This window comes from Ursus maritimus, unplaced genomic scaffold, assembly GCF_017311325.1.
Source record: "Ursus maritimus isolate PB19 unplaced genomic scaffold, ASM1731132v1 scaffold_6, whole genome shotgun sequence".
NCBI classification, from domain to species: Eukaryota; Metazoa; Chordata; class Mammalia; order Carnivora; family Ursidae; genus Ursus; species Ursus maritimus.
This window is the reverse complement of record NW_024426774.1, coordinates 51852282-51880139: the sequence shown is the minus strand read 5'-3', so window position 1 is coordinate 51880139 and position 27858 is coordinate 51852282. Positions and strand designations below refer to the sequence as shown.

General features: G+C 47.1%; 1 protein-coding gene and 1 long non-coding RNA gene across 2 annotated transcripts in view; one reads left to right on the top strand and one right to left on the bottom strand.

Annotated features, from left to right (window-relative positions):
• Positions 1–9015: 9015 nt before the first annotated feature.
• On the bottom strand, positions 9016–15570 carry LOC103671352. Its single transcript, XR_570859.2, has 3 exons — positions 14445–15570; positions 11893–12026; positions 9016–9500 (listed from the first exon to the last, which is right to left on the bottom strand). It is a non-coding gene; the product is annotated as an uncharacterized LOC103671352 (long non-coding RNA).
• The window catches only part of ARHGAP25 (Rho GTPase activating protein 25), an 84061-nt gene continuing 70271 nt past the window's right edge, over positions 14069–27858 (top strand). Inside the window, exon 1 of the mRNA XM_008699947.2 lies at positions 14069–14521. Within this exon, the coding sequence (XP_008698169.2) occupies positions 14461–14521 (61 nt within the window). The 5' untranslated portion in view covers positions 14069–14460. The remainder of the gene's footprint in view (positions 14522–27858) is intronic.

Genomic DNA, 27858 nt, shown 5'->3' with positions numbered 1-27858 from the left:
GTGCACATGTGCGGGCGGCTGGGCGGGCGAGAAGGGGCCCTGGAAACCACACCACGGGGTTGTGGTCCGGAATGGGCCTCCATCGTCAGCAGCTCAGCGCCACAGGGCTGTGTGGACGGACGGCGGCCTCCCTCACGCCTTTCCATGCCCCTCCCCAGCTGGCCTGAGACGGCTTTGCAGCCTCATGAGCCTTTGAAACAGGAAAGGGCAGGCCCCTCCTAGACCCCGGCTTGAAGCAGATGGAGCATATCTTGACTCGTTAGCTTTCAGCTTACCTTCTTATGAAGTCACACGAAATGCAGCTTCAAGGGACACCTCATCTCACCCGTGGACATTATCTTCTTTTCTAACATTTATTAAGAGCTCGCTACATGCCAGACACCATGTTGAGGATTTTCCATGTGTAATCTTATCTGATCTTCTCGTCAGTTCTATGAGATAGACATAATTCCCTTCATTTAGCCTATGAGAAGAGTAGAGCCCAGAGAGGTCAGTCAGCCTGAGCACGGTCACACAGGTAGACAGCGGAGGAAGTAGGAATCAAACCCAGGAAGCTGGCTCCCCTAATGCTTCTCACCCCAGCTCGGGCTCCTGAACTCCCTGACCCTTCCACATCACTGCGGGCGCACGAGCGCTCAGGGACAGCTTTGTAAAACACTGTGAAGGACTCGGAGCAAACACAACACGTTTCACTAGGTGTCGACACCCTCGGGCTGGCCGTTGCCAGGCACAAGGTTTTCCCCACTCTCCAGATTGGGGAGGCGAGCTTGGCCTGGGTGGGCCTGGATGCACACGGGCCTGTACGCCAGCAAAGGGGCGCTACCTCCTCTTTGCTCTCTCTTCTGGTGGGGCAGCTGTGACAGTGGCTGTGCTTGGCTCTCAGGCTGGCCATTCCGGGGCTCGTTTAGATGCATTGGCCGTGGTTGATAAAGAGCGTGGAACAGCCAGCGAATTGCACGATGCCGGACGTCCTGGCAGGCAGTGGTCATAAGTGGGGTTCCCTGTAGGCAGAGATTCCCAGCAGATGACAAAGGGGGTCATTTATAATCTGTCTGTGGCCATCCACTTGGGAGAGGTGAGAGGGGGATCTTCCTGCCCTGAGAATGGGTTCAAGAAAGCGGAGCCCTCTATTTGGAAGCAGGGAGCATATAACGTTAATCTGCTGGTTGGGGCCCAGGCTAGAGCATCAGGGATTAACCCCGTTCACCCAGCTGACAAGCAGGGCTTCTCAGTGTCCGACAGATTCCTGTGGCTCTTCCCGGTCCTTGGTGGCTGTCTCCTCACCTCGAGCAGGCAACCTGCCAGCCTCTGTGGCCTGCCGTGGCGCTACTCCAGTGACTGCTGCAGCCGAAGCCTCCTTGGGGTTTGTCACTCCCAATGCTTGTTGCAGAAATGGTCCCTGCTGTGGAGCACAAGTCTACACTCGCAGCTGAGAGGAGGCGGCCCTGGGTACCGGCTGAGCCCCCCACCCGTGGTCCCAGTCCGCATGAGTGAGGCGCCGAGCCTTCTATGGCGGAGCGCGCTGAGGTGCAGTGAGTGCTGGCCCACGAGGCCTGGATAGGGGATCAACGGAGTCCTTCAGGGCAGAAGATTGAAGGACAGGGTGACCTCCACCTCTCCAGGCCAGAAAAACCCTGAGAGGGCGGGTCACTGGCCCTCAGGACGGTTGGTGTCTGGTGGTCACGTCGTCGGCTGTGGACCAAAAGAGCCTGAGAAGGAGGGTCCCTCAGAACCGCTGAGCTGTGGGTGACATGTAGGGGGAGCGGGAGCCGCGGGCTGCGGCAGTCAACCCTCGGCTTCTCCTCATGAATGTGAAGGACCAGGGGAAAAATGGGACCAATGGCATTCGCTGGGACAGAGCAGTTACCGTCCAGTTACACTCTGAGGCCTTGTGGGGAAAGAAAACGGGACTCTTTAAGGCCCACAGCACGCGAATCTTTAGACGGACTCTATGCAGTTGAGTAAAGCCAGACAACCTGCACGAGGGGGTTCATGCAGGGCCTTTTATGGCAGAATAAGGTTTCTAGACTGGCTGGTCTGTGGGGGTGACACACCCGCCCTCCTGTGGAGCCAGACTCCCAGTGAACAAGTCCACATACCTGTGTGGGGTATGTAGCTTCCCAGAGACCCCGGATGCAAAGTTGAACAGCCCTGCTAAGACCACAGGGGTCATGAAGGCTCAGCCTTACGTACTGTAAGATCCCAGACAGGATGGGAGCAACTCCCAGGTGTCTACTCAGGAAAGAGTTAGGAGGTGAGGGGTAGAGGAAGCTCAGAAAGGGAAAGTGGGTGCCTGCCATGACAGCCCCTCACCAAATCAAGATGGTTACCAGCTTTTCGATAGATGAGACATGGAGGAGTATCTAATTCTTAAACCAGGGGAAAATACTGAAAGTCTGAAAGCCAGGCTCAGCAGGGTCGGAGGAGAACTGGGGCAAATGCACATGAGTGCTGTCTCCCCGGGCACTTGGCCTGGCTGGCCTGCACAAGGCAATGGGCTTGTGTTCAAGGCCAGGGGGACAAACCTGGACTTGAGAGCCTGTAGGCAGCCACTTCGGTGTCTGTGCTGCGGCTGCTGGTTGGTCATTCGGGGTGACAGGTGTTCTGGGGGGCTGACCACACTGGGCCTCTTGGGCAGCCTGTTCAGGCCTGTCCCTACTCCAGGACCAGCTCAAAACAGAAAGCCAGGGGGCCATCCCCAATCCTGGAAGGGCCTTTGGAAAATTATAGGAAGGAGCTACATCTATTGGGAACCCGCTTGCGGCAGTTTGTAATCACTGGGAGAGAGTACAAAGGGGTAGATGTGAACCTAGAGCAGTAATGATAAGGAGTGTGACCGTCCAGAACATGGTCAAGGAGGAAGACGGGCAACAACGGCTTCCTTCTTGCATTAGGGTTCCCTCTAGGGATCAGTGAGCAAGCCCCCCCCCTAGGTTCCAAGGGCTTGGAGGGAAAGGAAGGGGACCTGAATCTCGGCATCTTGACCATATCAATGTATTTTTGGGATCTTTTGTGAGCTGAGTGCTTTGGAAATGCAGATGCATGGGCTTGCTGAGGGGGCTGTCGCAAGGCCTAGACCCCTCTACCACAGAGAGACTCCTGGAGCCTTAAGCGTGGAGATCTGAGGGATGGGACGTGGGTGGGAGAAGCTGTGCCTCTGCCGCCTTGCTCACCTGGCCTTCTCGGCCCAGGTCATCCTGCAGGTTAGTGCCCAGATCTGCAGGGCACTTTTAAACGTGCCTGAGTGTGGGGGAGGAGGAGGAGACAGACTCACCACTGCCATAGTCCGGGACGGACACAAACTGAACATATCGGTGTGCCTTGGGTGATTTTACTAACACACTGGCTGGTCCCTGGAGTCACGTGTGGTGGCAGGATGGAGACGCCCAGATCCCCACAGAGCTCATTGCTCCAGTGAGATGAATAACTCGGCCCACTTTGGCAGAAGTGAAAGACCCCAGTTGGCTGGGCAGGGACACTTTCAACCCTGGCAAGTGGGTGGGGTGGGGTCAATAATCACCCTCTTCCTAATCCAGATACAACAGGCTCTGCCCCTGATCGATGAGCTGCTGGGCTCAAGGAGCAGGGCTGCGAGCCGGGCAGGACTGTCCAGTGAGTGACCTAAGGAGCTGGGGGTTGGCTTCCTCCTGCCAGTGGGGAAGGTTGAGACCCTCGTGGCCTCGACTTCCCACCGTATTGGGGCCCCCAATTATCCAGGTGTTAGGTTGCTGACATGCCTCCCAAGTTCCCTAAACATCTGGCCTGTGATTTAGTCTGCTTGACATCCCAGCCTATTGTGTCGGTGTCTCCCGGCTAAAACCTCTCTCATGCTAGCCCCACGAAAAAGGAGAATAACACTGGGCAGCTACCTCCTCTCGGTCGTGTTAGGCTTGCTTCCACCTGTGGTGAGGCTCTTGCACTCACTCTTCCTTATTCTGGAAGGTTCTTCCATCCATATTTACTTGGCTCAATCCTCACTCTCCTTAGATCTTTACTTAAAAGTCGTCCACTTAATGAAGGCTTTACTTGCCGGCTCTTTCAAACTGCAGTCACCCCTCCCGAAACCTGCGTCTTCTCTCACTTCCCACGACATATTTACTTTTCTGCACAGCACTCACCACCAACTAGCTTGTTACACTTCTTTCATTGATTTATTCATTGTGTGCATGTCTGTCTCCTCTCACATAAGCTTCACCAAACCAGACATTTTTGTCTCTCTTGCTTTTGGCTACATTCTCTGCACCGAGGACTGTGCCTGGTACATTACAGGTGAACAATTCATTTGCTATTTATTGACTGACTACGTGGCAGGAAACAGAGTGGGCCTCTCACAATGAGCCCTATGAAAGCCTTGTGTTTGCACGTCGAAAGCAGTCAAATATCAGCAACTTCATGTGGTTCAACCAAATATGTAACCTGTAACTGGCCCAAAGGAGGTGTTATGTGGGGGAGCATTTCCCCCCGATTTGCTTTGTATGCTCCACTTCAAAAACTTCAGGGTCCGTTTATAATCCCGTGGTTATACATTTCCCCTTTTAGATAGACATTCGTCTCTGTTAACCCCACGACCCAGGGAACAGTCTTCCTCTTGCTAGAGCACTGGCAGTGACAATGGCTGCCTTGGCCTTCAGAGCTAGAAAGATCTCTCTTTTTCTTTCTTTCTTTGGCTATGGGAAAAAGTAAGGGTTAGTGGACTATCAAACTGTGACCAGACATCAGAACCAACACCAGGGACCTTGGCAGAGATGAGATCAGTCACAAGGCCTGTCCCCCTCATTGCTCAGGCCCCAGAGGAGCCGGGCTCTGAGCCGAGACGCCTGTAACTGGTCCCCCGAACTCAGAGTGTTCAGAGCACAGAAGTCTCTTCCTCTGCCAGGGTTTTTTGTTACTGCCTTTGTTTTCTGTTTTCCCATATGGCCAAGGGAAAGGGAAGCAAACTTTGAACTCGTGCCTTCTAAATTCAGCTTTCTTAGAGATATAGACTCCTCACCTCCATATGAAAAACATCTTTCTTTTTGGGGTCTGCAAATGCCACGCTCCAGGGCACATATCCTGGGGAATCGGCCACAAGTACCAGCCGTGGCCGTGCGCCTGACACCCATTAGCAGCAGCCAGAAGTGAGCGGCTCGGCGAGCCCTCTGCGTGGGCCCCACGCCAGCGCCCGCGGGAGCCATGCTTGGAATAGAAGCAAGAGAAACTGGGGGGCTCACATCCACAAAGAAACACGTTTTCTCCCAACTGTTAGGACCTCAGACTTTTTTCCTTCCCACTTTTGAATGAGACACCGGTGGGTACCACGGATTACATTTTTTCTTCTTCAGTCTGTTCTAAGGAAAACAGCAGGACACACGTGCATACCAATGATACCTGTCCCTGCGTCTGGGGAACGGACGGGTTTTGGACCTGTGTGAGGAGGGTCAGCCTCTGCCCGTCATCTTGTGGGCATTGCTGACTGCATTGCTGACTGTCTCAGGAAGCCAGAAACATGCATTCCCATGTGAATCTCCTGTTTAAGATGAATTCTGATAAAGAAAAAAACCCTGTGTGAACAGACAGGGGAAGGGGTGTCCAAAAAATGGGTGCCCTAAGCAGGGGACTTTTAGGGCAGTACACACGCCTCTGTAGGATACCATGATGACAGACACATGTCATTACACATTTGTCAAACCCATAGAATGTACAACACCAAGAATGAGTCCTAATGTAAACTCGGAACCTTAGTTAGTAATCATGTATTCACATTGGCTCGTCAATTATAACAAATGCACCACACTAATGCAAGATGTTACTAAGAGGGGAAATTCAGAGTGTGCGGCGGGGTTGAGGGGGGAGGGTGGTATATGGGAACTCTGCTTTCCATTCAATTTTTCTGTAGACCTAAACATGCTTAAAAAATAAAGTCTATTAATTAAAAAAAACGGGTGCTCTACTCAAATTGTCAGGATACGCTCATTAAGATGCAGTCTTTTAAAGTTTTTATTTAAATTCCAGTTAGTTAACATACAGTGTAATGCTAGTTTCAGGCATACAATTTAGTGATTCGACACTTCCATACACTATCTGGTGCTCATCACAAGTGCATTTCTCTTTAGCACAGCGTCCTGCAGGCTTTCTGACCAAGCCATCCAGTTCAGTTTCAAGGCTCGTGGAAAAGCTCACAGGAAGTGGGGGTTTCTTAGGCCACCACTGGGGAAATGGGGTAAGGGCTTGGATAGAAGTTCAAATCCTTTAAGAAGATGGGGTGGGACGGAGTGGGGATGGTGGGGCTTTTGCAAGCGGGTGGTGTAATCAATCGAAATGCAGAACCTGGCAGGTTCTACAGCAAGGAGGAAATTCCCCGTGGATGAGGTGGGATTATCATCAGCAGGGGTCGTGGGGACCCGCCATGGGGGTAGGGATTGGAAGTGGTCCAACTAAGGGGAGGAATGTTTAGCACAGACATTATTTAGAATTACAAGGCGTGGTGATGATATTTAAAAGTAGGTGGCTTTAAGTTTTGTTATACTTTTAAGATTCTCTACAGACAATGCACTCAGCTGCCTGATCAGGCCCTTCCCATTGCTTTCCCTTCTTCTCCCACTGCACACTCACCACTGAAAAACGAAGACATTAGATTCAAGGAACTGCCACCATGGTCAAGGCAAGCAACTCTTCAAGGACTGTGGGAGACAGGTGTGAGGGAGCCCAATCCTCAGCTACCTCTTCATATTCCAAGAGTTTTTTTGGTTAAAGAGTAAAATGGGAAGTCCCTTCTATTTAAGCTCCAACACGGAGAGGCTCAAGATTCATCTTTGCTCACATCCCTCCCCCAATATACAATTAGTTCTGTTAAAAACAGCATCAGCAACATCATTTGGGTAGCACTAGCAACAAAGTTCCTCTTTGTTCTTGGGAAGGAGAAACTTACAGATCGTAGGGAACCGTCCTACCGCACAAGGACCCCAGCCCAGAGAAACCTCCCTGGCTTTGTCTCATGAACAGAGACCTCCTGACAAAGGTGGGCACTCGGGCTGTGACTCTCCTGGAGTCTACTCAGGTGATCGAACTGTGGAGAATCCAGAAAACTGAACCCCCCTTCTCTGCCGTCCGTTTCTCTGATGCTGATCCGTGAGGCAGCTGGTGTATTGTTCTTCCATATCCTCCGGGCGTTGTTAGGAATCCTTGCAAAAATCAACAGCTGCAATCGTAATGATGAGGTTGATGGTAACAACCACAACCTGAAGCATGCAATGGGGAGAGACAGGGAGACATCTGATGGCAAGTGGGTCTCTGAGCAAATCTAATCGCTGCCGGGAAGGTGTGACTGCTTTTTTATGCAGAGCTTGAAAATTCCAGACAGCCAGGCAGGGGGCAGGGGAACGTGACACTTCATTTGGAGCAGAAGTACATAGAAAAGAGACAGCTGGAAATTTGGGATGATATTTAGCACAATGCATATCAGTTTTCCCTAAGGAGGGACTTAAAGAAAACAAAACAACATAGAATGTAAGTCAAAATTGGAGGCTTAAGTTTCAGCTGAATGCAGTCCTTATAGAAATGCAGATTGCCTGCTACATCTCTGGATATTTCAAGAAGCAGAATGTAGGTTTTGGAAAACCAAACCAGCCAATAAGCACACAGAAAGATGCTCAACATCATTGGCCAACAGAGCAACGCAAGTCAAACCCACAATGGCGTACCACTTACTACCCGCTAGAATGGCTAAGATCAGGAGGACTGACAATAACAAGAGGTGGGGAGGATGTGGAAGAAATGGAGCCCTCCTACATGGCTGACGGGAATGTAAAATGGTGCAACCACTTTGGAAAATGTTCTGGGAGTTCCTCAAAAGTTTTGAGTCACCATATGACCTGGCAATTCCACTTCTAGGTACATACCCGAGAGAAACAAAAGCATACGTTCGCATAAGAGCTTGTACATGAATGTTTATAACGGCATTATTCATAATACCCCAAAAGTGGAAACAGTCCGAATGTCCATCAACTATTGAATAGATAAAGTGTGTTACATCTATACAATGGAATATTAATTGGCCATCAAAAGAAATAAGGTTCTGACACCTGCTACCACATGGATGAACCTTGAAAACATTATGCTAAGTGAAAGAAGTCAGTCACTAAGTGTCTCATATTATACGATCCCAGTTATATGAAACGTCTAGAATAGGCAAATATACAGAGACAGAAGGTAGACCAGGGTTTGCCCAGGGCTGGGTTGGGGGGAATGTGAAGGAGCTGCTGATGGGTATGGGGATTCTTGGGGGGGGGGCAATAAAAATATTCTAAAATTGATTGTGGCCATGGGTGCACAACTCTGTGAATATACTAAAAATCACTGAATTGTACACTGCAGATGTGTGAACTCTGTGTTATGTAAATCATATTTCAATAAAGCTATTTAAAAAACAAAACCAGTGAGATGAAGCACGCACATGAGAGACTGTCTCAAAATGCAGAGGATTAGTAATCCAGGTGACAAAATGAAAGACAAGGGGGCAACAAAGTGGAGGGTTAGCACGCAGATAACCGGAGGGTTTGAAGGAGCCAGGAACCTGAAAGTCACAAATAAAGATTTAAGAACCCGCCCCACCCCCCTCATTTGCTGATTCTTTGCAAAATCACTCAGACGCACAGACACCTAGATGTTTCTGACCCCTACAAATGGGCCACAAGCACATTAAAAAATAACTTGAGTTGCACTATTTCGTGAAGGATTGTTTGCTTGAACAGTTGGCAATGGTTTGTTTTGTTTTTGAAATAAAAATGCCAGCTGTTAGTGAGGCCAGGAACTCGCCCTCTCATAGAGCCCTGATGGATTTAAGTAAAACCTCCCAGAGGACAGTTTAGACAGACATATCAAGTCTTAACGTTTTCTCATCTGCTTTCCCAGCATTTCCACCTCCAAGAATCCACCTAGGAGGGGGGTTGGGGAGGGAATGGATTTCCCCAGACATTTAGCTACGAGAATATTATGAAAATGTGTATACATCTCACATTTTGCTCTCACTGTAATTACAGACTATGAGGCCATGAATGATGTTTTGGGAAAACGTTTAATAAGATGGGTTTTGCTTTGTTTCATTTTTGTCAAGGGAAGATAACAGCTTGGAAAACAACTACACACTAATTTTTAAATTAAAAATACATATACACACATTATATATACACATAAACATAAAAAGAGTGTTAGAGATTGAGATGGGAAAATTGTCCTTACACATTAAATGGTTAACAGCGATTTTTGAGTTCTTTTTAAAAAATATTTTATTTATGTATTTGTCAGAGAGAGAGAGAGTGCGAGCACAAGCAGGGGGAGCGGCAGACAGAGGGAGAAGCAGGCTCCCCCCTGAGCAAGGAGCTCCACGCGGGACTCGATCCCAAGACCCTGGGATCATGACCTGAGTGGAAGGCAGATACTTAACCAACTGAGCCACCCAGGCGTCCTGATTTTTGGGTTCTTTATGCTTATTGGAATCTTCTCTGAAGATCAGGCATGGACTACTGTAATGGTAAAAAAAACAATGAAAGGGATGTTTAGAAAAGCTCTCCAAAGACCGTGACCTCAGAGTGCAGTCCGATCCCTCAGGCCGCACATCAGGCCTGGGTCCAGCAGGCCCAGCCCCTCCGCCCCCTCCGTCCGGCTCCCGCTCTGGCCTTACCCTGGAGCTCCATGCCCGGGACTTCCCTGAGAACCGGCCTGTGCTCTAGCAGCCGTCCCCTGTTTCATCTGCCCGGATGTCCTCCTCCTGCTCCCCCGCCTTGCTTCACGCCCGGCTGCTCTCCCCTGGGTCACCTTTCCTGGGAGGCCGTCTCCGGCCACCCAAGCCGAGCCCCCCGTTTCCTGCGGTCACCCGAGCCTGTGCGTGCGCTCCTTTTATACCTCGAACAGCACTGCCGTTATGTGTACGCTTCTCTCTTTTCATTGAGTCATTGGGGGGTTAGGCCAGGATCTTAATCATCCTTGTTTACTCAGCATCCAGCCCCATCCTGGATAAATGTTTATGGAGTGAATAAGTGAACGAATGAATGCATGTGTCTCCTGAGCTCTAGGCTCAGGACAGCTGTGCTCCAGGGGCCCACAGGTCTCCGACTGCAATATACCCCAAACTCAGCCCACTGGCTTCTCGCTGGAGTAACTGTCCCCCGGCTCGTCATCAGCAACCCTCGTCGTTTTGGCGCGCTCTCTGACTTCGTGATCGGAGCTCCATCCGCCTCCCGGGACTGGAGCCAGGACCATGCACATCTCTTTTCTTCCCACAGAAATTCCCCTGGGTAGTCAATCCCGCCACCAGAATGGCTCTTGCCTCTTTTTCCCTACTTTGCCTGCACACTGCCGCTGACCTCTCTCTCTCCCTGGCTCTCACCTGGCTATCTGCCGCAGCCCCTTGTCCTGACCCCAATAACAATGTCTACATGGCTACTCTTTCCTCCAGGGTAAAGCCAAAACTCTTTACCGAGACTTACCGGGGTCCATCCCCAATCAAGCCATCTCTTCATCTCTCCTCCCTCCTACCCCTTTCATCCTTTTCCGGAGCAATCTGATGAGTTCTTTCCTACCTCTCTGTCTCTTGAATGCCCTTTGTTTTGTCTGGAAGCCTTTCCCAACCCTCTTGCCTCCCTAAGTCATTCATCAAGCTTTCATGTAAAAGACATTTCCCCCAGGAAGCCTTCCTTCACTCCCCAAGTTCTTATCAGGCACCTCAGATAGAAACTCCCATAGCTTCTGACATGACCCTTCTCATGCTGTATTTAACATTTCTCTCTCCACAAACTGTTGAGAGCAGAAACATGAAAGCAGAAACAAAGTCTGCTTGTTCATGGACATTCCTCCAAAGTCTAGCAAAAATGAAGTCCTTACTCAAGAAATGGTTAATATTCAGGAAGCAAATAGATGAATGGATTTTTGCTTTTGTTTTTGCTACTGCAGATGCTGATTTGAACTTTGCGGCCAGACAGGACATCCAGTTCTTCGTTCCCCAAAGGTCAGGAAAAAGGAGAGCAGCCCCGCCGCAGACTGTAGCTCTCTAACCCTGCCCAGCAGCTGGCTGACCCAGAGTGGGCTCCCCAGAGGGAAGGCTGCTGGTCTGGGCCTTTCCAGGGGTGCTTTTCATCTGATTGCCTTTCCAAGCATTCACACCGAACTTCCCCATCAGTCATGAGTTTTTCCAAGACTTATAGGAACCTACCCTAAAGAGCAAAGGAAGTTCTCTGTATGTTTCTAAGTGCTAACTTCAAAATATTTTCAAAGTTCCTGAGTTAAAGATCCCAAGACTGGAACTTTGGATCGTGGCAACTTCCCTGTGGAGACGCTGCTGGGCTGGGGCTCAGGATGCTTATCCATCGCCTCTCCCCTCCAAGTCAAGATGGAGAAAAGAGCGGTGGTGTTTGGCAGTAATGCAGAATTGGGGCTCCAAAGTCTCCAGTAGGCTGAGTCAGCCTCAAAGGAACCCAGCACCCCTGGGGAAGTCGGAGGGTAGCTGGGTGAACTGGGTCAGTGTGATGGATTGGACTCTTGATCAGCAAATAATCACTCCCTTCTCCCCTCCCCCACCACTTCAGGGCTGTGTGTACTTCCTGCCGCCCCGCCTTTGGACTTGGCCATGTGAGGTGTGTTGGCCACTGGAATGTGAGCAGACATGATGCAAGTCGAGGCTTGAAGTATGTGTATGTGGTTCTTCCCTCCTACGCTCCTTTCATCCACAATGGGGACATGCCTCAGGTCACCATCGCTCCTTCAGCTTGGTGCCCTGAATATAAGTTTTGGACATGATTTGTTTGAGATGGTTGTTAGCTATCTAAGCATGATTTGGGGCTTGGGGTTGTCTGGGCTAAAGACCTACACTGGCACGACCAGCAGAGGCGTGGCACTTAGCCCTGAGGCAGATGAACTCACCAAGGTGTGCGTGTGGATGGAAAAGAAGTCCACTGAGCGAGTCTTGGTTTCCTCCAATCTAGGGAAGGAAGCAGCAAGGAAACCGAGAGGGAGCAGCTGGAAAGGCAGGCAGATGACCAGGCCAGTGAGGGCTCCTGGGAGGGAGGCAGAGAGAGAGCTCAGAGCTGGAGAGAGTGGTCTGTGTGTCCACAGCGGCGGGGAGAGCACTGAGCTGACAGGCAGAACTGACAGTGGTTTAGTGACAGGGATGCTGTCGATGTCCTTGATCAGAATATATTCCATAAAATCCTGAGGGCAGAAATATCAACAGAACAGATTCAGGAGAGAGTAATAGGACAAGCATTTGCAAGCATAGACAATTCTTACCAAAATGTTGCTCCAAAATGAAGAAAAGAAACGGGGCTGTAGCAGAAGGAGGAAGTGGAATTTAGAAAAAAAAATTTTTTTTTAAACAAGCTTGAATGCTGATGGAATGATCCAATTGAGAGAAGGAATTGATTCAGACGGAGGAGTGATAGGGGTGCCTGGGTGGCTCAGTCTGTCCGACTCTTGGTTTCGGCTGAGGTCATGATCTCAGGGTCATGAGATCAAGCCCTGGGTTGGGCTCTGCGCTCCATGTGGAGTCTGTTTGAGATTCTCTCTCTCCCTCTGCCCCTTTCCCTGCTCATGCTCTCTCTAAATAAATAAATAAAATCTTTAAAAAATAATTGAAAAAAAGATGGCGGAGTGATAACATGGTTCATCCATTGTGACTAGGAGAAGATTGAGTGTGTGGGCTTAACATGTAGGACTTAGATACAGTAGTCGGAGCTTGCAGACATTCTCTTCCAGTTGTACCAACTTTTCTTTTCTTTTTTTTTTTTTTTAAAGATTTTATTTATTTATTTGACAGAGATAGAGATAGCCAGAGAGAGAGGGAACACAAGCAGGGGTAGTAGGAGAGGAAGAAGCAGGCTCATAGCGGAGGAGCCTGACGTGGGGCTCGATCCCAGAACGCCGGGATCACGCCCTAAGCCGAAGGCAGACGCTTAACTGCTGTGCCACCCAGGCGCCCCTGTACCAACTTTTCTCAATAAAACAGGAAGTCAGGTCACCAACAGAGAATGAGCATATGTGAGGTGAAGAAGAAAGTATGACAGAGTCATCCAGGAGGGTTGAAGAATGCACGGACCAAGGACGTGTAGCTTGCAGGCGGGCGAGCGGTGACTCTTGTGAGCACTTTTGCCTACTGTCTAATAAAGCCTCACAACAGACATATGAAGTAGGGCCTATTATTTGCCTCATTTACAGATGAGGACATTGAAACACAGAGTGGTCAAGAAACTTGTCCAAAGTCACACAGCAAGAAAGTGATGGGACCAGGATTTGTATACAGGCCATCTGGCTCTGGACTCAAATCCTTAATCATTAGATTAGGCTGACCCTGTTAAACATATGGAAGCCTGTCACCGAGCTGAACTAAATGAAATAAAGGTTGAGCTAACATTCGTGGTACAGCCACCGTGGGTCAAGCTCTGTACTAGATGCCTTCATAACTCTTTGCGGTCATGGTTATTACTGACCTCATTTTACTGCTTGAGGACATTGAGGCCCAGAGAGATTCAGTTGTTCGTGAAAAGCTGCAGAGCTAGGAGGTGGAAGGCCTGCGTTTTGAACCCACATCCTCTGATTCCTAAACTCATACCCTGTCCACACGCCAGAGAACCACTAAAACATGTGAATGGGGCTACCCGGCTAAAGCTAGCTTAGTGCTACCTACACCAGAGCCCTTGCCACACGAGGCTTTATCCCGAGCAGGTGGGGAACTACTGTTTGGTCCTAATAGCAGGGAGAATTTAAAAGAAGGAAGCTTTGGGGGGAGGGATGCAGGTTGTCTCACTGACCATTTTTGGATGCTTGATCCACTCGATTGGGAGGAAGGCTTAGAGGTATATGTGGGTGTCTTGGAATTTTGTATTTCTTTTTCTTTTGATCGAAGCTACAGCCTTATATCAGAAAAGCACTCATTCTACTTATACAAGCATTTCCAAAAACCGTTTTCTCAAGAAAGAGTGCTCATAATGCATCATCTACACCGAACAGCCACCCACTTCCTCAAATGCAAGGAAGCAGACAGTTAAAAAAAAAAAAAAAAAAAAAAAAAAAAAAAGCCGAGAGGCCGCAGTTGTTTATCACGACCTCGCCTCAGTGAGGCCCGAGATTCTTTCGAACGGGAGCTCTGCTTCTCGTGACGCAGAGCGAAGTATCAACCGGGATAGTTCTGGTAAAACCGAAAGCAAGAAAAAGCAAGGTGCACACTTCAGGAAGTACCAGCCCCCGTGGGACTGTTGGAGGCCTTGGGGGGATTTGGGCGCCAACCCCAAGTGACAGACAGATGGATGGACCTTTCTTCTGAAAGAAAGGAGGACACATGCTGGCAAAGCAACCTCAAACCCAAGATTGCTTGTGAAGAAGTCATCAAGGGGAACACACACACAAAACCTAGAGGGAAAGATCGGAAAAGCGAGAAAGGCGGGAATCGAGGCAGACTTGTCGCTTCAGCAGCTACTCACCCGAAGCGGGAGCAAAATGTCCCTGAAGTTGCCAAGAAACTGGGATTTCAACCTGAAAGTGGAGGCTGGGAAAATAGGTACGGCCAATGTCTTTTTGTTGCCCTTGGGGTCTCATACTTGAGCACCCACCATTTGCATGTTGGTCTGCAGGGAGCTTCATCTACTTAAAAATGGATCTCTCAGCAAATCTGAGTTTGGGGGAAATTTGCATTCAAGTTGGTATGTTGGCTCAAAGTTCCCAAACACCGGGAGGGGGTTCTTTTCTGTTGGGAGGTGGTGTTGGAATGGAGCTCGCCGGTGCGTGATGGGCAGAGGCTGCAATGGGGTACTTCAGGTGGGCTAGGGCTACAGATCACACACAAACCTGAGAGTTTTTCTCTATTTTTCACGGGCAAAAAGTAAACAATGAAGACCAGACAGGATTGTAGAGACAGTTGAAGGTGTAATAGGACCCTTTTAGTTAAAAGGACAGAATAGAAGGGAATCTTAGTGACGTTGAAAAAGAGGAATGCATTGTAGATTAATTTAGGGACGATGGTATGTTTTCTGAGATATTCTGGCTTTTAATCCATACCTCTTCTTATTAATGATGATTGTGATACACTGGTTTTAATCTGCTATATAACTGTCATCAGGAGTTTCTTTATATGGGTTTCTTCTATTACGAAGTCCATCACAGTCATTAGGGGGAGAGCAGTTGGGCTGAAACGGATTTCCCTGTGTTTTACATTCACACCTGCACAGTGAGCCAACTTCCTTGACGTTAGATAAGTGGGGAGGTGTTTCATATGGTTTGGAAAAGTTTTGCTTGGAACCAGGTTTAGACGTGGTCTTCTACCGGTGGTTAATATGTTCCCAAAATAAGTGGTCCACTGCAGAGCCACGTGACGAAGGGTTAATGATGTAGGTCTGAGAAGAGATTTGAAAAAAAAAATCGAGGGTAATCAGAGAAGCTATTAATCTTGGTGTCCAGGGAGGACTCGTGGTCCCTAATCAAGCTAGGGATCATTGCATGCTGAGGTTGGTTCTGAGACTAGCTAGTGTGCATACCTCTTACATAAGCAAGAGATTTTTCTCCTAGTTAGCGTTGATACCAGTGTACTTGACAAATGGTCATTTTATGATATGCCGTAAAAATTAGTTTTTAGAAGTAAAACTTCTATGGTTTTGTTCCTTTTTAAGTGTCCCGCTTCTATCTACATGGGGTCATTCTACCCTCTCGCCATCTGTGTTTGAACAGGTCTTACTCTCCTGTTTAAAAATAGGAAACATGAGATTAATGATTAATTGATTAAATGGTTAAATGATTTTTTTTCCCCCAGGGATATAGGAAATGACCACATTAGAGCTCAGGTCTGCATGTTCTCTCAGACCTGGGATTAGGTTGGGCAAATGTCATGATTTTACCAATGTTTATTAAATCATGGTCCTATGGAGAGCCTATATGACAGTCACCTCAAGTACCTGCTAAAAATGCAGGTCCCTGGGCATTATCCTGAATTGTGAAATCAGACCATCTGGAGGGGGGCTCATGCCCCTGCAATTGAACAAGCACCCCTCCCTCCATCGCATCTAATGAAGAAGGCCTGCTGTAGGGGCTGTGGTCTACGTTAGTGAACTCGAAGAGCTACCATTCATCCAGCATAGAGCATAGTGTCTGGTCCTGGTGGGCACACAATAAACATTTGTTGACTAAATGAATGATTGACTATAAGCAGATGATATTGTTTAGTATTATTTAATGAAAAAAATAATAATTACATCATGAAATATAAAGAAGCCCTTCTCATTATCCATGTCTTTTACAAGTTTGTCACCCCAAGAGATTGGACTGCAGCCAGAATATCTTTCATGAGTGTCATGCTGATGAGAATTCAGATCACAAGCTCAGTTCTCCTAGGAGAGAGAGTCACTGACTCAGCCACAGGACCCCGGTCCCCTCTCCAGCATCCTGTGTCCATGTCCAACCGTAAGAACTGGCTTAGCGGTGTATCAAAGAATCCCACAGCTATTAAGAAGACGTGTGGAATTGGCAGTCATGTCAGGGGAGTCAATGACCAGCCTGCGTAGTGAGGAGTAGATCAGGGTTTCTCAACCTGGCCACTGTTGGTATTTTGGGCTGGATAATTCTTAGTGATAGGGGCTCTCCTGTGCATTAGAGGATGTTAGCAGCATCCTTGGCCTCTCCCCATTAGATGACGCTGGCACTCTCCTACTACCACCAGTTACGAGAACCAAAAGTGTCTCCAGACATTGCCCAACGTCTGGGGAGAGACATCTGCCTGAGTTGAGAACCACTGGAGTAGACGATCATCCCAAAGAGTGGAACCCGAGTATTACCTCACGATTCACTGCCTGGGTCAATTTTCAAGAGACTCTTCGTAAGCTCTAACTTTAGTGGGATGAACAGTAGCCTAGGGTGAATACCAGAGCCAGCACCTGCTTAGGAAATAGCAAGGCTCTGACACGTTACATTACCGAAGAGGGCATCTCAGCTCTTTCTTTTTGCCAGCTGTGCTTCCAATTTCCCCTAAATCTTGTAAGTGTTGAGCTTGGGCTGGAGTGAAAGTGAAAGTCTGTGAGAGTAGGGGAGGGGATCCTCAGTGCACTTCCATCTCAGAGAGCTGAGGGTGGAGTGTGGGGGGATGGTGTGGGGACTGGCTGGCAGGGCTGACCAGAGACCACCCGCATGGGCCCGACAGTGCTGGGAGAATGTGACCCGGGCCAGCCTGCATCTGCCTGGTGATCTTAGTGGACCACCCTGGAGGAGAGGGGAATGGAGAGAAAACAGATTTGACTTCAGGCGGAGCCCAGAGCACGCATTTCTTTGATCCTTTATCATCTTCTATTTAGTCCAACAGTGAAAACATGACCACCTTCCACTGCTTTCATGCACTGTCCGTCAAATCTCCTTTTCCACGTATTCATCCTTCTCACTGAATCGGAAGCTTCAGAGGGCGGGTTCCCAGGCTCAGCATCTTCTCTTGCACGCAGTTGGGGGTCTGGCACATTCGGCGCCCAGCGCCCAGCGTGCAGAGGGCCTTGACCGTCCTGGGAAAGCCCCCTGGGCCACCCGTATTGCCTTCAGTCTCAGGTCCACCTTATTTTGTCCTCAGTTTCCCCAAGTCCAAATGGGAAGCAGACACTAGAGAGCATATGGGCTCTGAGACTCATAATGAAAGGAACTGCGGACCTGGTGTGCTAATGTTCCTTTTCCTCTTTGAAATTTAATGTTGAAATCAGAAACAATTGAGAAACAAAATGTCATTATTCTAGTCTCCCAAGTAGTAAAGGGTATAATGACAATGGTGGGGCTTCTTTTCCTTACTTGATTCTTTTTTTCTGTTTGATAAATCATTATTTGTCTGATATAGTTTGTCTAGTTCGGCCCTTTAGAAAACCAGAGGAGAGGGAATGAAAACATTTGTTCCTTAAGACTGTTATAACTAGACCCAGTTTATAAAACCTAAGGTTTTATGCAACGAAGGTTCTTATTCTTGTTAAAAGAAGTCAGATTTGAAAGTATAGTTTTAGATAAATAGATGCATCAATAGATCCCCAGATACACAGAGAATTCATGTATAAAGCAGTCGTATGAATCAATAAAAGTGATAAAAAATAAACAACATGAATAGGAATTTTACAGAAGAGGAATGATACCACCGTAAACCTATGGAAATATGCTTAATTGCAAAATCAAGAAATGTAAGTTAAAAGCACGACAAACTCGTTGTCACCCACCAAATTGGCTAAAATGAAAGTCTGACAACACCAAGTGTCCTTGGACACGGAACAAAAGGAACTCTCTCGTACATGGAAGACACAACCATTTTTGAAAAACAATTCGGCAGGGCTCAGTGAGATTGACGATGCATCAGCCCTCCCCAGCTGCCGTTCCTCGCGGAGATGGTCCTCTGGAGAAGCGGCTGTGCATGTGAACCCCAAGAGAGGCTCGAGGGTTCTGTGGTAGCGCTGCTCGTAATAACAGGGGACAGGAAGCAAGCCAAATGCCCACCAGTAACAGGTGGAAAAAGAAACATTCCATTTTTATTAAATGGAATGCTGCATAAGACCAAAAAAGAAATTACAGTTAACAACTTTAAATGAGATTGAATAGCAAAAACATAAACTTTGGAGGAAAAGGAAAGGCACAGAAGACCAAAATGGGAGTCATGTACAATAAGGTTAAAAACTCTACCTGTGCGGGGACACACTGTAAGGAAAAGCAAGGAACTGACTAATATAAAATTCAGGGTGATAGTTACTTCCAGAAGGAAAACGAGGGAAATGCATTTGGGAAGCTTCAAAGGTGCTTAACCACAGTGGTAGGTACATGAGAGTGGATTTTATTATTGTAAGTAAAATGAAGAAAGAAACATGTACATAAGCCCTCAAAAGTCATAGTAGTTAACTACGGGTGGAAGGTTTGTGGGTGAGATATACCTACACACATGTATGATAGTAATGAATAATAATATTATTTATTTAATAAATTTATTTATTTAATAGATATTTAATAATAATTATTATTATAATTATTATTATTTTGTGCACTCCTTAATCCCCATCACCTATTTCACCCACCGTCCCTCCCTGCCCCTTCTGGTAACCATCAGTTTGTTCTCTATAGTTAAGAGTCTGTTTCTTGATTTGTATCTCTTTCTCTCTCTCTTATTTTTTCCCTTTGCTCGTTTGTTTTGTTTCTTAACTTCTACATATGAGTGAAATCATATGGTGTTTGTCTCTCTCTGACTGACTTATTTCACTCAGCATAATACTTTTCAGCTCCATCCATGTTGTTGCAAATGGTGAGGTTTCATTCTGTTTTTTGGCTGAATGATATATTCCATTATATATATGTATACCACTTCTTCTTTATCCACTCATCAATTGATGGTCACTTGGGCTGCTTCCATATCTCAGCTATTGTAAATAATGCTGCTATAAACATAGGGGTGCATGTATCCCTTTGAATTAGTGCTCTTGTATTCTTTGGGTAAATACCCAGAAGTGTGACTACTGGATTGTAGAGTCGTTCTATTTTTAACTTTCTGAAGCATCTCCATACTGTTTTCCACAATGGCTGAACCAGTTTGCAATCCCACCAACAGCGCAGTAGGGTTGCCCTTTTCCCACATCCTGGCTAACACCTGTTGTTTCTTGTGTTTTGATTTTAGCTGTTCTGACAGGTGTGAGGTGATCTCTCATTGTAGTTTTGATTTGCATTTCGCTGATGGTGAGTGATGCTGAGCATCTTTTCCTGTGTTTGTTGGCCGTCTGTATGTCTTCCTCAGAAAATTGTCTGTTCGTGTCTTTTGCCCATTTTTAAATTGGATTATTTGTTTTCTGGGTGTTGAGTTTTATAAATTCTTTATATATTTTGGATACTAACCCTTTTTTAGATATGTCATTTATAAATGTCTTCTCCCATTCTGTAGGTTGCCTTTTAGTTTTGTTGATTGTTTCCTTCATTGTGCAGATTTTTATTTTGATGAAGTTCCAATAGTTTATTTTTGCTTTTGTTTCCCTTGCCTCAGGAGACATATCTAGAAAGAAGTTGCTATGGTCGATATCAAAGAGATTACTGCCTATGTTCTCTTTTAGGACTTTTATGGTTTCAGGTCTCACATTTAGGTCTTTAATCCATTTTGAATTTATTTTGGTGTATGGTGTCAGTTCCATTCCAGTTTCATTCTTTTACATACAGCTGTCCTGTTTTCTAAAACCATTTGTTGAAGAGACTACTTCCCATTGGATATTCTTTCCTGCTTTGTCAAAGATTAATTGGCCATATAATTGTGGGTTCATTTCTGGATTTTCTGTTCTGTTCCATTGATCTGTGTGTCTATTTTTGTGCCAGTACCATACTGTTTTGATTACTACCGCTTTGTAATATAACTTGAAGTCTGGAATTGTGATGCCTCTGGCTTTGCTTTTCTTTTTCAAGACTGCTTTGGCTATTCAGGGACTTTTGTGGTTCCAAACAAATTTCAGGATTCTTTGTTCTTGTTCTGTGAAAAATGCTGTTGGTATTTTGGTAAGGATTGTATTATTATGTTAAAAATGTTTTCCAGACTTCCTGTGATGAACAAGTATTGTGTTATTAAAAATATCTAAAACTAGGGGCACCTGGGTGGCTCAGTCGAGTAAACGTCTGCCCTCGGCTCCGGTCATGATCCCAGGGTCCTGAGATAGAGCCCCAAGTCATGCTCCCTGCTCCGCAAGGGAGTCTGCTTCTCCCTTTCCCTCTGCCCCTGCTTGTGCTCTCTCACTCACTCACTCTTTCTCAAATAAATAAAATCTTCTAAAACATACCTACAGCTAAAACAGATTCCAAAGTGCTCAGTCAAGCGTGCTGGCATAAGCTATTACAGGCACACGCGTTCTTTGGTGATCTGTAGCCGGCTCCAAAGCCTTCATCTGACTGCACAGGTTGGAACAAGCCAGGACCCACAGCTGATTATCTGCAGACTTTCTGCACCTTTAGACCCAGGACAGAGGGTTTTCTTGGAAGAACTACATGGTCCCAAAGTCACCAGGCCTCCTTGTTTGAGCATATTTCTCATTTTATATGAACACAGAAATGCTGGTTCCCCAGGTTGGGAATCCCAAGACTGTGAAGCCCATGGTGAGCTGGTCTGTTTGGCATTCAGCTTTGGTGAAGGCTTGCTTTCTTTTATTTTTAAATGATTTCATTAATTTATTTGAGAGAGAGAAAGCGAGCACGAGCAGGGGGAGGGGCAAGGGAGAGGGACAAGCAGGCTCCCCGCTGAGCGGGTAGCTTGACACGGGGCTCGATCCCAGGACCCTGAGATCATGACCTGAGCCGAAGGCAGACGCTTAACAACTGAGCCACCCAGGCGCCCTGGTTTATTCCTTGTTCAAGCAAAAATGCCCGCCCTATGTTGTCATCAACTTACCTTTAGGCATAAATTAAATTCTTTCCACAAGGTGCGCATCTCCTGCTGCCCAGGCCGAGAGCCTCCTGGCCATTTGGGGAAGAGAGACTGACGCTATTCTAAACAGCAGCAGAGTGAGGGTCAACTTGAGTGGCGACGGGGAGACAAGATCTTGTTTTCTGCTCACTCATTGACCAAGTCCTCCCTGCAGAGGCCAGGCAAGGTTGATTTAGCGTCTGGACTTGTGTTAGATTGGCAACCAAAGTAGGCTTGGATTGGCGGAGGTGAGCTCAGGGGCTTGGTGCGTGTATCTCGGAAAATGGGTCTTGAGTGAGGTACCCCATGGTCCTCGCATGGTACACAGCCAGGTGTCTTCCAGTCCCTGTAATACTGCCGTCTCTGGCTCACAATTTATAAGCCTCTGCACAGACTGTCCGGTGGGGAACCATGTGGAGACTCCGCCCGTCCACTTCAGAGCTGGAGTGTGGTCCTTTGCGTAAGGAATGTGCTTTTTGGGGTTTTGGAAATCTCCTGGGAAAGACTGAGAAGCATAAGCTGGTGATGATGACCCTTCACACACAAGGTGCTTGAAAGGAAAAAAGTATGAGCTCTCATGAAGCAGCACCGTGGCTGGCTAACTGGATGCACGGGAAGGGAGTGTGTGAAGAGCTGACGTGCAGCCCCAGCTGTAGCCACAGCGGTTACGACCCACTGGCAACGGTGAAGAACGGGGGGCAACACCAGGGGACATCCATGGGGAGGCACAGGCCAATCGAGGGATTCCTTCCAGGGGATGGTATGTAAATTTTGTAGAGTTCCCAGACAGGAACTGAGATATGGAAGTTACAAAAAGAGAAAATAATTTACATTTCTTGTTTTATGCTTTACTTGTCACCATGTTTCTCCTTGAATTTTTTCCCCCTTTGATCATTTTCTAAAAATCCACATATCACTTTACACACACACAACACAATTATACCCATAGATCTGGTAGCCAAATACAAAGACGGTCCTGCTCTCTGCTCCTGCACGGCTTACGGGCTTGTGGGGCACAGACAAGGAGACAATTGTAAGACAAGACAAGACCTTTGATGAGAACAGCCATGAGAGCCCGAGGAGGGGACCCTGGAATTCTGGTCCAGCCGCCTCCCGCCATCGCTATCATTCTTTTCTTTAGGACATAGATGTGTGCTTTCTTTAGTGAGTCCCAACCTTGTCATCTTTCTCAGGCTGGCTTTCCTGTACTTCGTTTCTGTTTCTTTGGAGAAGAAATTTTGTAATTTTGTACAGCTCCTCCTGGCGAAGGGATTCATCTCAAAGCCCTTAGGATCTGGCCCTGCTCACCGGCCCACGTGTCCCCTGCATCCCTGCTTCCCCAGGCACACACGCACACTCATACGCCAGGCCTCGGCTGCATCTGACCTTTCTCAGCTCCCTGCTCTTTCTCATCTGCCTGGAGCCCTCCCTACTCAGGGCTCCCTTTCTACAACCCAATTCGATCTATGCTTTGGTCACAGCGTGGACATCTTGCCCTCTTGGAGACTCTAAGTCTGCAAATCACACTGGAAGGAGAGTAAAATAACCCTTTCTCAAGCTGCTTAATTAGAGAGGTTTATACCTTAGAGACTGTGGCCCTCCTATGACGTAAGCACTGTGAATGTTCCCGAACTTCTGTATATGTGTCAACTCCACCAACCTATGGCTTTTGAACCACAGAAACTTGTCCTGTTCCAAAATATGCAACACCGGTGCTCTGGGCCTCCCTGGAGAGAACAAACTCGAACTGCCTGTAAAAACCATGTACGGGACGAATTGCTCATTGGCTTTTCTCCACAGGAGTGTAGGCGGGTAAGAGGGTGTGCGGTAGAGAGAGGAATTCACGTGCTTAAGAGCCTTCTGCTAATTTGCCGTGAATCCCAGGGCAAGTTGCTTAATTATCAAATAGGGTAATAGCACATATGCTGAGAGGAAAAACATATTTCGTGCACACAGCACGTTTAGGTGTTCAGCAAACACCTGTTTCCTTTCTTTATAGATCTCATTTCCAGCTCAGATCAAACTAGACGCTGTACTTGGACTTCATGACCTTGGCACCCTCACAGAATGGGCTCACTGAGTTATGCTTCCATATTACACGCTCGGATTTGTCTTTACTGCAAGTAATGACTTCATGAAATTCGCCCCTGATTTGTGCAGTAAAATGAGAACAAGGAATGGACAATGCCATTGACGCCCATGTGAAGCTCTGTGTGAGAAAACTCAGTGAGAATTCGGCGTTTGAAAATACGCTGTCTCCTTGGAGGGACTGGTGCGCTTTCTCCTTTCTGCAAGGTTGTGCAAGTCCCTGTGTCTCTCTTTTTGTCTTGGCTGCCAGGAAGCTCAGAGCTAAACTGACGCTCGATCACAACTTTTACCCATTCCCTTCACACATGCATGTTTTCCTTTGTCTTTGATATAAATTTATGTCTTCATTGCAAATGAGTTTTCTGTTTGAATATGAAAAGCCAATTAAGCCCTTGAGGAAAGGAGCGTAATTATTGGCAACATTTAGCACACAATTCCTCCTCTATGCTGTGGCTAGGTTTCCCACTTCTCAGTGGCAACTGGGCATGATAATTTTCTAAAGAGTGGAGTTCAAAGAATGTCAGTGCTAAGAAGGAGGTTTTTTTAAGTTTATAAATAAAAATGCAATTCTATGACCGCTTATATTCTTTCCCTGGAGTTGAATGAAATGATGGCATCCTCAGGACATTGGGGCCAGTCATTTCTCTCATTCATTCATAAAACGTGTATTTGCGGACTTCGATATGATAGGTCCTTTTCAGGGAGCATTATCAGTGTTGTGCCCCTCACGCTGATAACACACGCTACCCACACCTCCATCTTTCTAAAAAAAGTGTTTTCAACGTTGGTGCCACCACATTTTCTCCGTAAACTGTGAGGTGTCAGTCACCAGGACTGTGACTGACTCAGGTGACAGCTGCTTCACTTCCTTGCTTCCTCCTTATGCTACCTGCCCACCCCCCAAATGTGCACACACAGATCTTAGTTCCAGATGGGGCTGGTGATTCTCTACTGCTGGAACCCTGGCCTGTGGCTTCTGAACCATTCGTGTGCTTCCTTGTTGGTTTGGGAATTTCAAAGTGAAAGAGGAAGTGCTACGGTTTAGAGTTTAAGGCTGTGTAGAATTCTCTTAATATTTTATAAGAACGCTATGAAGATGACAAAAAGAATTTTCTGATAAAGTCCGAACGTGCTATAATAAAAGGAGCCAGCTGTAGATGTGGTACGGTAGTTTGAAAGCTAGCTTTGGAGTCAGACTGCCTGAATTTGATCCCGCCATCACGGATCGCCCACGATGGGACTTTGAGCCTCCGTTTCTTCATCTGTAAAATGGGCACAATCGTAGTGCTAAGCAATACGGCTATGGTGAGGATTAAAGGACGTGATCTTTGTAAAACCCTTAGTGTAATAGCAAGCACTGGTGTGTGCTGTATAATATCAGTTGTCACCATCACTGCGTGAGCATTACGACACTGTCGATACGCTATCAACTCCTTCTAACGGGTCAGCGCTGAAAGCCACAGCCAGCAGTGCTCGGGTTCGGTTTGTTTGGTCCAGTTTAGTTCTTCTATCTTTTCTTTAGACAAATGGTCTCTGTAACATCTGCTGATCCACTTTCCTGCCCAGTGTCGGTCCCTGTCCCACCACAATCGAGCTGGGCTGCTGCTGACAAGCCATCTCTTGTCTCTCCTTTTATCTCTAATCTTGGAATGTGCAGTCCTTCCTTATTTTCAAATAGCTTCTTTTTTTTTTCTGTTTTCTTTCTTCTTGTTTTTTTTTTTTTTAAAGATTTTATTTTAGAGAGACATAGAGTGTGAGAGGGGGAGGGGCAGAGGGAGAGGGAGAGACAATCTCAAGCCGACGCCAAGCCGAGCATGGAGCCTGACGCAGGACTCGATCCCAAGACCCCGAGATCACGACCCGAGCCAAAATCTAGAGCCGGCTGCTTAACCGACTGAGCCACCCAGGTGCCTCTCTTCTTGCCTTTCTTTTTCTTTTTTGTCATTTCTTTCCTAAATCAGTAAAGTACCTGAGTTATAACTTTCTGGGAAAGCTTAACAGGGAGCTTGTGGTAAGTTCCCTGCAGAACACGCCAGCTGCAGAAATGTCACTGTTCCCATGCTGTTGTGGGAGGAGAAGTCCCTCAGACTTCCCTTCCTTTGGGGAGGAAAAGAGTGACTCTGGGCTGTGCACGGCCTGGGAGACCCTCCCCCATTACTGAGGAAACACTTCCTCCAGAGCTGCTAACCTCTGCCACTGTCACGTGTACCTCTGGCCGCTGAGTGAGGTTGGAAGCTGTGTGTCTGGGCCTTACTGGAGTCCGTGTTGGGTGTCAGTGATCAGTTACATGTGGGTTACAGGAGAAGCAGGCCAGTTTTTCCGGTTTACTATAAGAATCTTACTCTTGTGGCCTCCCATTCATTTTCAGATCATTATTTTTCGGTCTTATTATGAGGAAACGGCAGGACCTTCAGAATGAGGCTCCCATTTTCCCTTGGCCTCAGTTCTGCTGTTGCAACCCCAGGGTTTTTGTGTGTGCGTTCTTCCCCTCTGATATCCTTCTGCATCGTACTCTGTGTGCTCGGTTATTTAGAACTCGGAAACCCATTTTGCCGCTGGGGGGAAAATCTCACCACGAACACCACCCAGAGTTATGAGGATAACAGGGACAGAATATAGTTGTCACCTTCTCAGCCAAGGCTCTTTGCGCTGTGTCCTGCCACCCACTTGCCTTCTCTTCATTCAGCAGCGACCTCCCTGTGAGCCATTCTGAGTTCTCCCACTCAGCTAGGGTGACCAGCTGTCCTGATTTGCCTGGAACTCAGGAGTTCCTGAGTTATGAGACTTTCAGTATGAAAACCAGGAAAGTCGCCCCGCTCCTGGTGTTCAGTCTGAGAAAATAAGGTATTTTGAGAACATCGTGAGAGGTGCTCTGTATATCTATAGAATGGAATTTCTGTGAGGTCACACAGTTTAGGGTAAAATAAAATTATAGGAAAATTTCTTTAAACCTTGACTTGTCCTTTTTTTTTTTTTTTTAGTGTCCATGGTCAGAAGGAGCCCCTCCAAATTCTTTCTTCACCCTATCTGCATCTAATATATTAGCTTCCTCTACCCGTTTTTATGAAATTTTTATTCTTGCTCATACTTTCTCTGGAAGGATTGGGAGCCTCACCTGTCAGCCATGTCACAGGGTACTTCCTTCCAGAATCAGCCCCCAAATCCCTGTCCTGCGGAATCTCTATATCTGCCCCCTAGGTTTGCCATTCTACTTTCTGGATTTTCTTTTTGGGTCTACTCCTCCCACCCCCAGCACCACGGCCACCACCCCTCTCCTCCTGGAAGGCTTCCTGAACTGCCCAAATGAATTAGTCCCTCCTGTTCTGTGAAATTGCACCACTTTGCTCATTTTCCTTCTATTCTGGTTAAGACATATTTATTGGACACCTACTATGTGCTGGGCACTTTACTGGACTCGGGATGTAAGAAGATGAAAAAGACTAAGGTCTTGACCTCAAGTAGCTCACAGTCTCAATGGGGAGACACTCAGAGAGAAGCAGGGCTTTCCCACTAAAGAATCAGAAGTTCCTAAGTGAAGTAACTACGATCGTGAAATTTATTTTTTTAAAGATTTTAGTTATTTATTTGAGAGCTAGAGAGAGAGAGAGAGAGAGGTAGAGTATGAGCAGGGGGAGGAGGAGCAGCAGGCAGAGGGAGAAGCAAACTCCCCGCTGAGCAGGGAGCCTGATGCAGAACTCGATTCCAGGACCCTGGGTTCATGACCTGAGTCAAAGGCAGACTCTTAAACCTACTGAGCCACTCAGGCGCCTGCGATTTTGAAATTTAAAAAGCTTGTGTAACTAAAACTTCCTTGCCCCACTTGATCCACAGCCCTTAAATATCTACAAGGGGCAAGTTTTCACTTGGCAATTCAAATTACTGTCTTCCAAGAAGAGACAAATCATTTCCGATCCCAGGCTGCTATTCTGACTGATCGCCAGTAGAGGGCGCCCGCAGACAGTGTAGTTGCATTTCTTTTTTAATTATAATAATTTTTTATTATGTATGTTAGTCACCATACAGTACATCCTTAGTTTTTGATGTAGTGTTCCATCATTCATTATTTGCGTATAACACCCAGTGCTCCATGCAATATGTGCCCTTCTTAATACCCATCACCGGCCTAGCCCAATCCCCCACTCCCCTCCCCTCTGAAGCCCTCAGTTTGTAGTCACATTTCTACCCACACACTTGGTTTCTATTGTTTCTCTCCAGAAAGCCCTGGATTTTAACCAGTCTCTGGGCAGCACAGTGTTGTCTTTATATCGTATCCTTCTGGGGCCTGAAATACCCAGCATTATAATGAAAGCAAATGATATTTTAGTCCCTTTCGTGTCTTCACAGATAAAAAAGTGAGGTTCCAGATAAAAAGTGTTTCTTGAAAGAAAAAA